General features: G+C 41.7%; 1 protein-coding gene across 1 annotated transcript in view; it reads left to right on the forward strand.

Annotated features, from left to right (window-relative positions):
• The window catches only part of KCNMB4 (potassium large conductance calcium-activated channel, subfamily M, beta member 4), a 149,403-nt gene extending 133,587 nt beyond the window's left edge, over window positions 1–15,816 (forward strand). The window contains exon 3 of the mRNA XM_006886085.1: window positions 15,244–15,816. Within this exon, the coding sequence (XP_006886147.1) occupies window positions 15,244–15,412 (169 nt within the window). The 3' untranslated portion in view covers window positions 15,413–15,816. The remainder of the gene's footprint in view (window positions 1–15,243) is intronic.
• The last annotated feature ends 729 nt before the right edge of the window (window positions 15,817–16,545 follow it).

Raw genomic sequence — 16,545 nt, forward strand, 5'->3', positions numbered from 1 at the left:
AAAAAAAAAACAACAAAAACCAAAAAATCTTGGATCAGTAGGCAACATCATGATGCTGTTGTTGTTTTGTGCTGTCAAGTTGCCTGAAACTGATAGTACCCTATATGCAACAGCTCTGAACTCTGTCCTGCCCTGAGCCAACCTAATTGTCTCTGACACATTTACCCTCATTATCCCAGTCACTGAGTCAATCCATACATGGGGAAAATATTTAAGTTTTCAGTGACTTGCTTTTACTTGGATTCATAATCAACACCCATGATAGTAGCAGTTAAGAAAAAAAAAAGACATACTGCATTGAGAAAATCTGCTGTCAAGGACCTCTCCAAAGTGCTAGAGGGCAAGTATGTCGGTTTGAAGACTAAGGTGCATCTGATGCAAGCATTGGTCTTTCCAGTTATTTGTTATCCACCTGAAAGTTGGACAGTTAACAAGGATAACAGATGAAGAATCAATTCCTTTGAATTGTGGTATTGTGAAGGGTACTGAATAGCACATGAACTTCCAAAGAAAAAACATGTCTGTCTTGGAGGAAGGGCTCCTTAGAGGCAAGAATGGTGAAGCTTCGTCTCACGTACTCTGGGCATGACATCAGGAGAGTCTAGTCCCTGGGGGAAAAAAAACATTATGCTGAGAACGGTCAGAGAAAGGTTAGAAAGGTGAGAAGACCCTCAGATTGATACTGGGGCTGTTACAATGGGCTCGACCATGGCAGAGATCGTGAGGATGGAGTAGGATAGGGCAAGGTTCAAGTTTGTTGTTCACAGTGTTGCCACAAGTCATAGACAGCTTAATGGCACCAACCACAGCAGCAACAGCTCTAACAGTAGAGTTACACTGGGGACATCTGCTTTCAAAGACATCTCCAAAGTGCTAAAGAAGAATTATCACTTTGAAGACCAAGGCTTGCCTGATCCAAGCTGTGATATTCCAGTTGTTTTGTATATATGTGAAAGTTGGACAATGAAGAAGGCCTGGCAGAGATTGTGAAGATGGTGCAGTATAGGGCAAAGTTCTGACCACTTCTTTGGTACCAACGTTATAGAAGGTTGAGTTTAATCAAATGGGACTGTGTAATGAGACCCTCATAAAAGGGCTGGATGAGGATGTGCTGTGGGCTTTCTGTTTGGTGGAAGAATTCAGTGCATGTGGGAGATTAGTACATGCATTTTAGGCTCATGGAGCTCCCAGTTGGGAATCTCAGACCTTACACTGTATGTGAAATTTCAGGTGTTCTGTGATCACAAGGCACAGAAGGTAGAAACTCATTAGAGATATGGAAGGCGAAGGGCTAAAAGCTCTCTTTTAGCACAAGAGTGGGCATAGCATACATAAAGAAAGTCACGTACACTTTTCTCAGGGTAAAGAAAAACAGCAAATATTCTTACCAAATCAAATTGTTGTTGTTGTTATGTGCCGTCGAGTCGCTTGCAACTCATAGCGACCCTATGTACAACAGCCCTAAACCCTGCTCTATCCTGTGCCAATCTCACTGCCTCTGACACACCTATCCCGATTACCCCAGTCTTTGAATCAATCCAACCCGTAGAGGGCTTTTCCCTCCTGCTCCGTCCCTCCACCCTCCCAAGCATGATGTCCCTCTCCAAGGACCTCTCCCTCCTTACAACATATCCAAAGTATGTCAGATAAAGCCTCAGAATCCTTGCCTCCAAGGAGCAGCCCGGTTTAACCCTCTCCAGGCTGTCTGTTTTCTTGGCAGTCCAGGGTACCATCAATACTCTTCTCCAGCACCACAGCTCAAAGGTATCAATTCTTCTTCCATCCTCCTTAGTCATTGTCCAACTCTCTGATGCATAACAAGTGATTGCAAAGACCATAGCCTGTATCAGACACACTTTAGTTTCCAGAGTGACACCATTGCTCTTCAGTACCCTGGAGAGGTCCCTAACAGCAGACTTTTCCATCGCAATACGTTTTTTGATTTCCTGGCTACTGGTGCCAATAGTGTTGACCGTGGAGCCCAGCAGACAAAAGTTGTTAACAATCTCAATCTCTTCACCATCCATCCTGATGGTGCCAATTGGTCCAGTGATGAGGATCTTTGTCTTCTTGACATTGAGCTTCAATCCATACTGAAAGCTACAGTCCTTGACCCTCTGCAGCAAGTGCATGAGGTGCTCCTCAGTTTCAGCAAGCAGGGTTGTGTCATCTGCATAACACAGATTGTTAATAGATCTTCCTCCAATCCTGACGCCACACTCCTCTTCATAGAGCCCAGCCTCTCGAATAATCTGTTCTGCATACAGGTTGAAAAGGTGTGGAGATAGGATGCATCTCTGGCATACGCCTTTCCCAATTTTGAACCATGCAGTGTTTCCTTGCTCTGTTCTTACCCCTGATTAATCAAGGCTCTGTGTTCTTTCTCTTTAGCTTATCTCAAGAAGGCAAATAGGTAAGTAAGTCTGATCAAAGACAGTTGAAGTGTGAAGTGTTCCAGGGGAAGTGCCGAGGCTGTTTGCACACACACACACACACACACACACACACTGGCATCCTAGGAGATCTTGTTAGCAAGAACTCCTCTGGTGAACATGACCCTTGAGGGGGTAAGTGACTCAAAGAGTCTTGACACGGAGCAGTGCTTAGAACTCGATCTGGGCTGTTTTCAGCCCTGATCTTCCTAAGGGTCCCTCTTTTTCAAGAGCCTCAGGGGTTCCTGGAACATTTCCTTGTATAGCCTACTTCTTACTGTCACTAACCCTTCAGGGATCCTTCATGAATGTATCTTTATTTGTATCCCTTTTGCTATATTCTACTTGTATGGATAATGTTTTGGTGAACTCTGTGAACCCTTCTTGGGAATTATTGAACTCAAAGTAGTGGTGGGCACTGGCAGGTGAGAAGGATGTGCTGGATCAGGTCAGGTGGAAGACATAAGCTTAAGGCTGGCATTCTGAGGGTGTAGGGAGGAACCGCGAGCTTTGTAACCAAAGGTTTGAAATGAGGGCAGGATCAAGGTTTCAGCTGGCATCAAGTCTTGGGCAGATAGGTAGTTTGGAGGATTAGGCTTTTGACTCATGAGCTGGCTTAACTCTGGGTGTATTGGGTCAGAGTTGCATCTGCAGTTGAAAGTGAAACAGAACCAAATTGAATAGACTTTAAGTGGATGTAAAAACCTTCCGTTTCATTTGTCTCAGAAGCAGGATTTGACTGTCTAAGCAATCCTCGTAAAGGTTTGCTGGGCTAAATATTTTTTAAAACCCACTACCATCGAGTTGTTTCTGACTCACAATGACCCTTCCTTTTGCTTCTGAGGCTGTAAATGTTTATGAGAGGAGACTTCATATCTTTCTCTCATGGAGCAGCTAGTTAATGTTCGAACCATTAACCTCTTGGCTAACAACACAACCCATAATGCACACTACACCAAGATGCCTAATATTTACATATTGCCAAAACCAAAACTTGCTGATGTTGAGTTGATTCTGCCTCATTGCTATAAATCTTTATAGGAGCTCTTTCTTGTGGAGAGCAGCTAGTAGACTTGAACTGTAAACCTTTCAGTTAGCAGCCCAGTACATTATTCACTCTGCCACCAGATGTTCCTTAATTAGGTGTTTATGATCTGCCTGTGAGAGTTTCCATGCCATCATAGTTCTGCCATTTCAATTGAATAGTCGTGTATGCTTTTGATGCTGCTATAGAAAGCTTTCTGAGGCTTCTTTGAGACTCAGCTCCAAGCACACAAAATTACCTGGGAGGTGGGGGGGGGGCGGAAACGTCAGAATCTTTGACTTTAATTATGAAGTATTGTTTTGTCACTTCTATGTCGAGAATCTACACTCTGACAGGGACGCCTTTCAATACAAACACATGCACTTCAATGATGACAGTCTTGAAAGATTGGCTCTCCACTGATTGTCAAAAAACCAGGCTGCTCCATGTGATATTTAAAAAGCATTGTTTGAATCAATTGTTCCCAGATATGAGCAATTGTCAGCATAGCCTTAAAAGCCATTTAAAACTCGAGTGTGATTCAGGAGATCTGGGACTTTGGAATTAGAACTTCTCAAATGACTTGATCATTAGCCAACTTTGTAAAAATTACTGTTTTAAAGGTGTTTTGTTGATCCCTCAGACTTAGGGAGCTCTGGTGACCTAGTAGGTGGTTCAGAACTGTCTGTCCATGGGACAAAGATGGACTCTTTCCTATGTGAGTTGGTCTCTGAAAACCCCCTGACTCAGCAACAATTAGTCCAATTGTTAAGTTTATAGATTACTTTCTATAAAAATAAATAAAAAACCATGAAAACCAAACCCAATGCCACCAAGTTGATTCTGACTCATTACTCACCTGCAGGATCCAGTAGATCTGCCCCTTAGGGTTTCCAAGGCTGTCATCTTTACATAAGCAGACTGCCTCCTCTTTCTCCTGCTGAGCCTCTGGAGGACCTCAACTGCTCACAGTTTGGATAGCAGCTCAACACTTAATCCAGTGCACCACTACCACAAGTGCTGTTTTTAAAACATAAAATCATTGCTCTTTGAGTTTTGTGAAAAGTTTATTCTAATGAATTAGCATGCTTCTTTTTTTTTTTACAATGACATTCTTACATGAGGTAATTTATTACAATTCTTTCCATGTTGCGGAATGTTAGGGAGGAAGGGAGGGCCTCTTGCCCAGGACAGATCGCCTAAGCTCCAGATAGTGCAAGCCTCCCAATGGCCTTTAACACGTTGCCACAAATGACAGCGAATGTGTTTCTAGCACGGTCGTCAATTTAAAAGTGTGCAGCAATGTGTTAATATGAGATAGAGAAAGCTCCCCTGTGTTTGGCTGTACCGGCTTGAGAAAGCTCACCACCTGGGAAGATGGCTACCGCATCTGTTGAGCTGGGAGTGGTCCGCACTAGGTTGAGGTTCTCCTAACCAATCTGCATGTCCCACGTCTACAAGCCCACCCTGTCCTGCCTTCCTGTGTGTATAAGTACACTGCTTGTCCCAATAAAATTGAGCTGGATTGACTCTCTGATCCTCTCCCAGAGTGGTGTATCTCTATTGTGCTTACTCCCGTCAGCGTGTTGCTATAGGTTGTCGGCAAACAGGTAGTGACATTTCCGACGGGGCTAACTAAAATGGCTAAAAACCCCCAACTTTTAGGCTAACACTGCAGGTCTTTCCTCAGAAAAAGACACCATGGTGGGAAAGATGAGTGAAATAGAGAAAGACCCTCAGAGATGTGTATTGACACAGTGTGCTTGAACAACAATGTTCATGGTAGTAATCAAGAGGACAGTGCAGGATATTGGACAATGCTCTGATCTGTGTACAAGGTTGCTGGGAGTTTTAGTCAACTCAGTGACACCTCCCTACAACATCTACAGATGACCAGAATTAGCAAGGCAAAATAGCAGCCTATGAAGAACATGAGGCAAGTCATGAAGAATGAAGTTTGCAAGAGTCTTTCTGGAAGTAACTAAAAACATCACTTTCTAGAAACCTTCCTGATAAGGAAAAAATCTTTTGCAAATATAAGCCAGAATTACTTATGATAACTACTTTTATAGAAAGTTGTCTATTTTCCATAGGACATCATGCAAAAAGCATGTTGAAAGATACTATCTTCAAGCACTTTCAAGCACAGTGTGTTTTTAAGTTTCTGTCATGAAATACTAATAAATTTCAATGCAGTAAAAATTTACCCATGGACTGGTTCAGGAAAGTTTTTAAAATTTCCCATCACACTTAAAAAAAGAGAAGGGTCACAATTTTCTCACCATCTTAACCAGTTAAACATTAGGTTGGAATATCTCTCAAAGCCAAAGAGAATATATGTTCTGTTTAGTTTGATAAACCCAAATCATTGTCTTTCTGTCTGACATGACCAGGATGACTATGAGCACGTGGGTAGTTTCTTTTGATTAGTGAAAAGGAACCCTTGTGGGTAAATACATCATTGATTACTGGATTTTCACACCCACCCAGCTTTGCCTTCATTACCAAGCTCCCTGCTCTCCACTAATCTCTGGACAACATTGGGCAGCGTACGTGCTGCACAAAAGTAGGTGAAGGCCATAAAAATGACTGTATTGATTAGGTAATTTGGAAATTACCTAGTTAAGTAGTTTTGTATTTCATACTGTTGTTGTTGCTATATGTTGTCGAATCACCTGTGATTCATAGCGACCCTATGTACAGCAGCTCTGAAGCCTGTCCTGTCCTGGGTCAGTCTCACTAATTCCAACACACCTACCCCTATTGCTCCAGTTACTACATCAATCCATCTCATCCTGGGTCTTCATCTCCTGTGCTGTCCATCCACCCTTCCGAGCATGATGTCTTTCTCCAAGGATTGGTCCCTCTTGGCCACATGCCCAAAGTATGTGAGACAGAGCTTCAGAATCCTAGCCTTCAAGGAGAAACTTGATTTCACCCTCTCTAAGACAGGCTTCTTCATTTTCTTGGTGGTCCATGGTATGTTCAAGACCCTTCTCCAGCACCACAACGCAAAGGCATCAATTCTTCTGTACCCTTAGTCTTTGTACAGCTGTCTGATGCATAGCAAGTAATTGAAAAGCCCATGGCCTGGATCAGGCACACCTCAATCTCTAGACTGACACTGTTGCTTTTCAGTACTCTGGAAACGACCTTGACAACAAATTTACCTAATGCAACTCGTCTTTTGATGTTTTGACTGCTGTTCCACCATAGACTCTAGATTGACACCGTTGCTTCTCAGTACTTTGGAGAGGTCTCTGACAGCACTTTTTCCTGGTGCAAGTTGTCTTTTGATTTCCTGACTGCTGGTACCAAGAGTGTTGATTGTGGAGCCAAGCAAGCTGTAATTGTTAACAACCTTAGTCTCTTCTCCATCCATCTTGGTGCTGCCAGTTGCCCCAGTGGTGAGAATCTTTGCCTTCTTGATGTTGAGTTTCACTCCATATTGTAGATTATGGTCCTTGACCTTCTGTAGCAAGCACTTCAGGTCCTCTCAGTCTGTAGCAAGCACTTCGGGTCCTCTAAGTTTCAGCAACCAAGGTTGTTTCATCAGGATAATGCAGGTTGTTGATGAGTTTTCCTCCAATCCTGATTCCACATTCCTTCTCATAGAGCCCAGCCACTCTAATGATCTGTTCTACATATAGATTGAAAAGGTATGGAGACATCCCTGATGCATTCCTTTCCTGATTTTGAACTGTGCAGTGTTTCCTTGCTCTGTTCTGAGAATTGCTTCCTGGTCCAAATACAGCTTTCTCAGGAGCACAGTCAAGTATTCTGGGATTGTGTCAAGGTTAGCCACTCTTTTTTTTTTGTTTTTATACTGGTTTATTTACAAAGTTTGAATGTACTGTTTTTCACACTGGATCTTTCTCATTTCTTTCATCCCACCCACCCATCAAATTGTAAGACCTTGTGACTAACTCCCCTATCATCACCCTCCCCCTTGGATCCTTATACTCATTCTACAATAATGATTTTTATACAGTATTTTTCCTTGTGGGACTGAGCTAGTTCATCCAGTATAATGCTTTTCAGTCTCTCCCAAGTTAGGTGGTAATTTACAAAATCATTGCTCCTGCATGCTAGGTCGTATTCTATTGTGTGAATGCACCATAATTTCTCAAGCCATTGGATTGTGGTTGGACTTCTGGGCTAAGTTTCCATGTTCTTCTGATGCTGAATAACGTTGCTGTGAACATTGGTGTACAAGTCTCCATTTGTTCCTCAGTTCTCATTTTCCTCGAAGCATCCATTTGTGATCTGCACAGTCAAATGCCTTTGTATAATCAATGAAACACAGATAGACAGTCCTCTGGGACTCTGCTTTTAGCCAAGATCCATCTGACATTGGCAATAATGTTTCTAGTGCCACATCATCTTCTAAACCCAGCCTGTACTTCTGGTAGTTCTCTGTCAATGTATTGTTCCACTTGTTTTTGAATAATATATTCACCATAGTACATTCTCTGTCAATGTACTGTTCTAGTCATTTTTGGAGAATCTATTTGGATGATATATTTACCATAGTACATTTTTTAAAAATTATAAAAACAAATACCCCCCCCCACACACACACACATACATTTGAGAAAATCTATCTTAAGGATCTGTAGTACAGGCTTAGAAATCATATTGATATGGTTTCAAATCCTTATGTAAATATTTTAAGCTGTGTATTCTTACAGTGTTTCTATAAGTTGGAATCGACTAGAGCATAAGGAATTCGATTTGGTTAACCTTGGACAAACTAATCCTTTCATGACCAAATTACATTCTGCTTTGAATTTTTTGTTGAAAGTTATAGGAACAAACATGCAAAATTCGATCTTCTTGCCATTGAGTCAAGTCTGACTTTTACTGACTCTGTAGGCTACAGTAGATCTTTCCCATAGGGTTTCCAAGGCTTTAAACCATCAGGAGAACAAAGTGCCTAGTCTTTCTCTCAGGAAGCAGCTGGTGGGTTCAAACTTTGATCTCAGCAGCAATGAAAACCATACTGAAATCAAGAAAGACATTATTTGAGGTAATACAGATTTGTATACCATTATGTTGGACACAGGATTGGTGGGGTGAGGCCTGTTTTCTTCAGGTTTACTCAGTTATACAAATCTTTGCTGGGAGGCAGGGTACACTACAATTGGGGTCATTGTTAAACAAGAAATGTGAGAGGCTGAAAATGTTGGTAGGATATATATGCACCATGAGTCACAAAAGCATTAATTTTTCTCCCCCCTGCACTTTGGTTTTTTAAATTAGAAAATGGAAATAAAAATTCATCCAGCAAAGAATTATTTTAAGAATCAAATGCTATCTAACATGTTATTACTGTGTACCATCTAGTTGGAACAGACTCATAGCTGACCCTTTAATGGGTTTTCAGAGGCACTAAATCACATTGTTTTTGTTGTTGTTATGTGCCATCGAGTAGACTACAACTCATAGTGACCCTGTGCATAATAGCTCTGAACCCTGCTCTATCTTGAGCCAATCTCACTGTCTCTGACAAACCTCCATTCATTACCCAGTTATTGTGTCAATCCATCTCATCGGGGTCTTCCTCTCCTGTGCTATCCCTCCACCCTTCCAAGCATGATTTCCTTCCCCCAAGACTGGTCCCCTCCTGACTACATCCTTAAGTATATGAGACTCTGTCTCCTTGGCTCCAAGGAGCAGCTTGGTTTCACTCTCTCCAGGACAGAGTTGTTTATTTTCTTGGCAGTTCATGGTATGGACTCTTCTTCAGCACCACGACTCAAAGGCATCAATTCTTTTTCTGTCATCCTTTGTCATTGTCCAGCTCTCTGAGGAATAGCAAGTAATTGAAAGGACCATGGCCTGGATCAGGTGCACTTTAGTTTCTAGGCTGACATCTTTGCCCTTCAGCCCTCTGAAGAGGTCCCTAACAGCAGATTTAATTAATGCAGTTCATCTTTTGATTATCTGATTGCTGTTGCCAAGAATGTTCATTGTGGAACTGAACAAGGTGAAATTGTTAACAATCTCAATCTCAATTTCTTCTCCATCTATCATGATACTGACAATTGGCCTAGTGGTGAGAATCTTTGTTTTCTTGTTGTTGAGTGAACTACAGTTCTTGACCCTCTCCAGAAGGTGCTTCAGGCCCTCCTCTGGTTTAGCAAATAAAGTTGTGTCATCTGCAAAATGTAGGTTGTTGATGAGTCTTCCTTCAATCCTGATGCCATATTTCTCCTCATGAAGTCCAGCTTCTCAAATGATCTGTTCTGAATACAGATTTAAAAGGTATGGAGACAGGATGCATCCTTGATGCACTCCTTTTATGATTCTGAACCATAGCAGATTATTCATCCTTCTTCTGTAGAGCAGCTGGTGGAGTTAAACCACATGTCTGTGAGATTACAGCTCAACTTCTTACCACTAGGTCACTAGTTGTTGTTATGTTATGTCATGTCAAGTTGACCCACAGCTGACCCTCCACACGATTTTCAGAAACTGAATATTGCACATGAGGAGATTGTCCACCCTTCTACCATAGAGCAGCTGGTGGATTTGAACCACATACATTTGAGTTGGCAGTGCAACTCCTTATCAGTAGTAACAAGAGCTCCCCACTAGTTTTCAGGGAGCTCTGAAGCTGGACTCTGTCATGAGGAATATGGCATTAGGATTGGAAGAAGACTCATTAACAACCTGCGTTATGCAGATGACACAACCTTGCTTGCTGAAAGTGGAGAGGACTTAAAACTTGCTGCAGACTACAGCCTTTAATATGGATTATATCTCAATATCAAGAAAACAAAGGTCCTCATCACTGGGCCAATAAATAACATCACAATAGATGGAAAAAGGATTAAAATTGTCATTGATTTCATCTTTCTTGGATCAACAATCAATACCCTTAGTACCAGCAGTCAGGAGATCAGAAGACACATTACATTGGGCAAGTCCACTGTTAGCACCCCCACAGAATACTTAAGAACAGTGATGCCAGTCTGAAAATGAAGGTGTACCTGACTCAGGTCGTGGTCTTTTCAGTCACCTGCTATGCATTTGGGAACTAAGCAATGAATAAAGATGACAGAAGAACTGGTGTATTATGGTGTTGGAGGAGAATATTGACGGTCCCATGGACTGCCAAAAGAACAAACCAATATATCTTGGGAAAAGTGCAGCCAGAGTGCTCCTTGGAGGCAAAGATGGCGAAGCTTCGTATCACTTTCTTTGGACATGTTGATAGGAGAGGTTACTCCTTGGGAAGGAACATCATGCTTGGAAAAATGGAGGGTCAGTCAAAGAGAGGAAGACCCTCAGCCAAGTGGATTGACACAGTGACTGCAACAATGCGTTCAAGTGTGTCAGAGATGGTGAAGATGGCACAGGCTAGGACAGGGTTCAGGTCTGTTGTTCATATTGTCACTATGAGTCATTCTCGACATGATGTCACCTAACAAAAACAATAACACAAGAGTTTGGGAGCATCTTAGAACTGTATGAGATGGAAGCAGCCATGAATTAAAGAACTGTGTAGTTTTTGTTGTTATATGTGATTAAGTCGGAGCAGACTCCTGACTGACCCTCCAGTGGGTTTTCAGGGGCTATAAAATCGCCCCAGAGGAGATTGTTCCTCTTTCTCCAGTGGAGTAGCTAGTGGATTGAAACCGCTGGCTTCAGGTTGGCAGCACAACTCCTTACTACTAGGTCACCAGAACTCTCTAAAGAATGTACATAAAATCTATGTCAAATTCAGCATGGCTAACTTTAAGTTAAAATGCCCTCATGATCTAATAGTTAGTCATTCCTGATAAGTGGAAAGTTTATGGTTCCCACTCATCCCAGATTTCCACTGGAGAGTGACTTGACTATCTACTTCCATAAAGGGTACAGTTTGGAAAACTATGAGATGGGGCAAGCTCTCAATCTGTTATCGATAAGGTCACTGTGAGTGTTAGTCCATTTAACAGCACCTATAAACAACAATAACAGCTCTGTCACATGGCCTTGGGATGAGTTAAAAATTGCTAAATGACACTTAAGCTAATGTCATCGCTAATGACACTTAACAGCAACTCAGAGTTAAACATATCGTCTTTATTTATTGGAAACATCAATAGGCTTCACTTTTCCATGTGGTGAAAGGTGACAAAGAATTCCTTTCTAAGTAAAAGAAAATATAAGGTTCCCACATTTTCCAGTTATTCTCCTTTTTTAGTCACTTTCCTTTTTCTTTATATTATATTCTTAATATTCTCTTTCAAAATTTAAGTTTAATGGTTTCTTGCTCTCATCCCTGGCGATTTTCCTGTCCCAGTTGTAAAATCTTGTGATAGAGGATTTAGTATCAACAGCAGAGAAGAAATATAAAGGAGAATCCAAACTAAAGCTTCTTACTAGAAAATTTGTAACAAAAAGAACACATTACTTATGGAAATTACACGCAGATTTATTAAAAGTCATGTTTTTTAAATTCCAAGCTTCCCATTCTTCGCCTCTTTTTTTTGTTTTTTAATTTAGTTTGTTTATTTTTCATTTCATTGGATTTTGGAATTCCATTCATTCATTGTTGCACCCTTCTCCCCGCACAAAGCCCCCCCCCACCCCGTTTGCTCCTCTCCTTGAAAAGCAAAAGAAAAACTCCCTCATTGGTACACAATCCCCCCACACCTCCCCAAACCCCACCCCCTTCTTCCCCTCTTTTTCACTGAAGAATCTCAGAGACTCATTAGTGTGCCAGTAAGGTCAAGAGGAGTAAAGTCATCCTTCACAGAAAAAAGAAAGATCAACTTAGGTTTCCTTCCCTTGCAGACTTTTGTAGCAGGATCTGACAACAGTGAATGCTAAAAGCTGGAAATGGATATGTGTCAGTATTGGGTATTACACACTGTTGAGTATGAACATGGTGGCTGGCTGGCTGGGCCATGATTTGTTTCTTATATATGAGGTCACCAACTCAACAACATGTACGGTGTAGCAAGCAGTGACAAAGTCATAGCCTTTGAGGACCTTACAGAAAAAAAGAATACGCATGCTAATATGTGCGTATATATCAACAGAAGCTCTGGTGACGAGTCTGTAGGTTGTTGCACTGTTAACGCATAGGCCAAGCACCTCTGGTGGTTCCAATCTACAGGTGACTCCAGAGGAGAAAGATGGACCATCTCTTCTAGTTTGAATTGATAGCCTTTGATACTCTCATCCCACAGCAGTGAGTTTGAGGAGTTGAATATTAATGCAACAAAAATGTTGAGGACAAAAAAAAAAAAAGTGTTGAGGACAACATGTTGGTAGGAATTCAGAAAAAGGAATAATCTTTGCAAGCTGAAATGACCTAACCGTTATAGTGGCTCTGCAGTTCTTTAATGCACATTTTGGCTTTAATAATATGAAATAAAATCTCAAGAAGCAGCTTACTTTATGTGCAGGAATTACAGTACCCATTGCTCTCAGGTCAGAGCCAACCCATAGCTGTCCCTCCCGCAGGTTCCTGAGGCTGTAAATCACACAGGAGGAGATGGCCTATCTTTTTCCATAAGAGCTGCTGGGAGATTTGAACTGCCCCTGCCAGAGAAATTTGACCTTTGGGCTATCAGGGCACCCTCTTGTGGACTATAGCACTTGAGCTCCCTTTTAAAAATAGCAGTATTATGGGGGGTAGGGAAGCAATAACAAGCACAAAAGACAAAGGCTATATCGTTTCAAAGTTAGCCTGCAGAAATTGTTAATGCTACGTGACCACCTCACTATAGAGAAGAGAAACATCTTTTGCCAGTCTTCCGGGACCACAGGTCCTGAGTTAGGTGGCAGTGCCTAATGAAAGGAGCACTACCCTGTGCTCTATTATTTTCTTCCTCTTCTAGAAGAAGCACAGCTGCACTAGTAAAAGAACAAATCTGACTTATGGATGAAATGGAAAGATCTTGCAAAATATAACCATGCTGAATCCAAGTTAAATCCTCGGGTTCCCCTTTTAATGACCAAGGATAGGCAAGGCCGTGGCTTGCGCATGTAGTCTTACCTTCACTTTCTATGAATGAGACCAGTGCTGGAACTGTTGTGTCCTCATGAGCATCAGAGGAGACTTGTGCTTCATAAGGTTTCCAGTGACTTTGAAAGTAGATTACTAGGCCTTTCAGTTCAGTGTGAACTTGAACCTACAGCTATATGGTTAATAGCTGAGCACAGAAAACTCTTGCACACCCAGAAACTCTAAACTGATAATTGGAATAGTTGCTGGATATGTTAAAACTAATGTGCGCCTAACCCAGGACATGGTCTTTGCAGTTACTTGCTCTGCATCAGAAAGCTGGACAATGACTAGGAATGACAGAAGGAGAGTTGATGTCTTTGAGCTGTGCTGCTGGAAAAGAACATGAACTGCTAGGAAAACAAACAGATTCATCCAGGAGAGGGTGAAACCAGGCTTCTCCTTGGAGGCAAGGGTTCTGAAGCTCTCTCTGACATACTTTGGACACACTGCAAGGAGGGACCAGTCCTTCAAGAGGGACATCATGCTTGGGAGGTTGGAGGGACAGCGCAGGTGAGGAAGACCCTTGATGAAATGTATTGACTCAGGGACTGGGGTGATGGGAGTAGGTGTGTCAAAGACAAGAAGGTTGGCACAGGATAGAGCAGGGTTCAGAGCTGTTGTATATAGGGTTGCTACAAATTGCAAGCAACTTGACAGCACAGCATGCTAAAACTGGATTACTATGACTTTACAAGAATTATCAAGAAAGTGGCCTATATTTATTTTAAAATATTTAAACCAACCCAGCAACTTGTAGAAATGAATTGAATGTATGCATTCACTTGTCTGTTTATTATAAATATTATATATTACATATATTATATGAGATATATATATATATATAAACAAATACCTACCTGACACAGTACAGAGTTGCACTGCTCACTCAAAAGCCATACTTTTACAAAGTCAAGTCCACCCTCAGATCTTCAGGAGTAGGATAAACAGTCTCCTTTCATGTAATTTACAGCTTCTGAAAACCCACTGGAGGGTCAGTTATGGGTCAGTTTCAGCTCAAAGGTGCTGAGTTTTGAGTTGACACAGTGACGCAAAGCTGAGTGAAAAGTTGCACCATTTGTCTTTCTGAAATGTACCCTTTCAAAAGATATCTTTAACTGACTTTCCCTACCTCCACTCTGCATTAAGTTCATATGGACCCTACCTAACTGGGGAAGTGGAATATTTTTCATTTTAAAAAAAATGCTCACCCATTGTTAGACTGTGTGATCCAATAAAAGTGGATTTAAAGGATGGATGAGAAAGTAGACTATGTTAAGCACCTCTAAATGGAGGTAAATGATAGATTTTTTTTTTTTTAATCTGTGTTCTTTGACAGAAGCCTTGGTGGTTTAATGGTTAAACATTTGACTGCAAGCAGTTAACATCGTTCAGAAGCTCTGTAGAAGAAATGATGTGGTAATCTGCTCCTATGAAACCTTACACTGCTGCTTGTTCTGCTCTCAGTCCATCCTATAGGGGTCACTGTGATTTGGAATTGACGGTGACACTGGTATACATTTTTAACATTTTGGAAGATGTAAATTAATTATAAGTAAGTTGCATATATGCCCCAGTTGTTTGATTCAAGAGTTCCAACCATTTGTGCTGAGTTTGAACTGCAAAGAATTTTATTTGCCATCGCCCCAAGGTCTTCACTCAGCGGGGAATTTCAATGTTGATCTGTCCTTTGAGCCAAAAAGCAAACACGATCCAGGTTGCAATGTGTTTCCCTGTTCTGCTTAGGTGACTGACCTTTCTTTCCTCTTCTGTTTTTACAGACCAGACGACGTGCTCCTGCATCGCACCCATGATGAGATTGTCCTCCTACATTGCTTCCTTTGGCCCCTGGTGACGTTTGTGGTAGGCGTCCTCATTGTGGTCTTGACCATCTGTGCCAAGAGCCTGGCCGTCAAGGCAGAAGCCATGAAGAAGCGCAAGTACTCTTAAAAGGGAGCTGTGGAAAGCACAGCACAGAAGCTGCACTCCTCAGCGCACATGCACCTGCGGGGCCCACGTTTCCGGCACAGGAGATGGAAGGGTCCAGGAGAGGTCTCCAAGAAGCTCCTCCCTTGATGGCAGCAGAAACGGCAGGCTCAACTGGGACTTAGAACCTCAGAGATTATAGTCTTTGTGTGATAGTGGTGAATAACGGGTCAAGCTTTTAGCTGTCTGGAGTAGCCATTTCAGGAAATCCTATAAAAAGTTCATTTTCTTTGGAAAAGTACAGTGTATTATTTGTACAGTGTAGTATACAAACTGTTATGATTGATGCTATTTACACACATTAAAGTAGAGTGGTCTGTGTTATTTTTTAATTTCCTTTTTTTATGCTTGGAACATCAGGGTTTAAAGAAGAAAAACAAAAGTCCTCCAGGTTTCATTTGATTCTTACTAGCTCAGGCTTCGTTTTGGAGCTGAGGATTCCTGTACAAGTCTTGACCTCACTGTATAAGCCTCAGTTTTCATGATTAAAGAGAATCTTTTGACTCTCCTGTTTGAAAATGAATATGCTCTATTAACTCTGGCTCTGCTCACTTCTGCGACTCTTAATCAAGGGACCCTTGGAGACAAGGGTGGGGGGAATCCCTTATCTTCCATTCTTGCCTTTGCCAATCCATTTTTTTGTCCCAGAATATTTCTTAAGAGGGTGAGATGTTTCTGAAACAGTCCTGTCCTATGCGTACTGAGGCCCTTCAGTCATCTGTTCATGTTATTGTTGATGGGTTCTAACTCTGTGCAACTGGATATTTGTGATGTGAAGGACACTCTATAGCTTTAGTCTTGTTGACATTTTCTTTACTGGGTGTGAAAAGCATATTCAAAATCAAATCAAGCACTCTGCTTTCATTTCTCTTGTCCTTGCTCTGTGTTATTGGCATTAAAACAGGAAGGTTGCTGCAGTGGTTCCATTTGCTTAGACCTCCTGGGTGATGCTGCCCAGCTCCACCCCGCTGCTGTGAACTCTCTGTGCCTGTATCTAAACCCTCATTAAGAGAACCATGGTTTTTGTATCTCTTCATGAAGCCAAACTCCAGATACCAATCACTCATCTCAGTGAATGGCCAATGGATACTTTTTAC

The sequence above is a fragment of the Elephantulus edwardii genome, unplaced genomic scaffold (genome assembly GCF_000299155.1).
Source record: "Elephantulus edwardii isolate Elephantulus edwardi_28Jun2011 unplaced genomic scaffold, EleEdw1.0 scaffold00047, whole genome shotgun sequence".
In the NCBI taxonomy this organism is placed as follows: domain Eukaryota; kingdom Metazoa; phylum Chordata; class Mammalia; order Macroscelidea; family Macroscelididae; genus Elephantulus; species Elephantulus edwardii.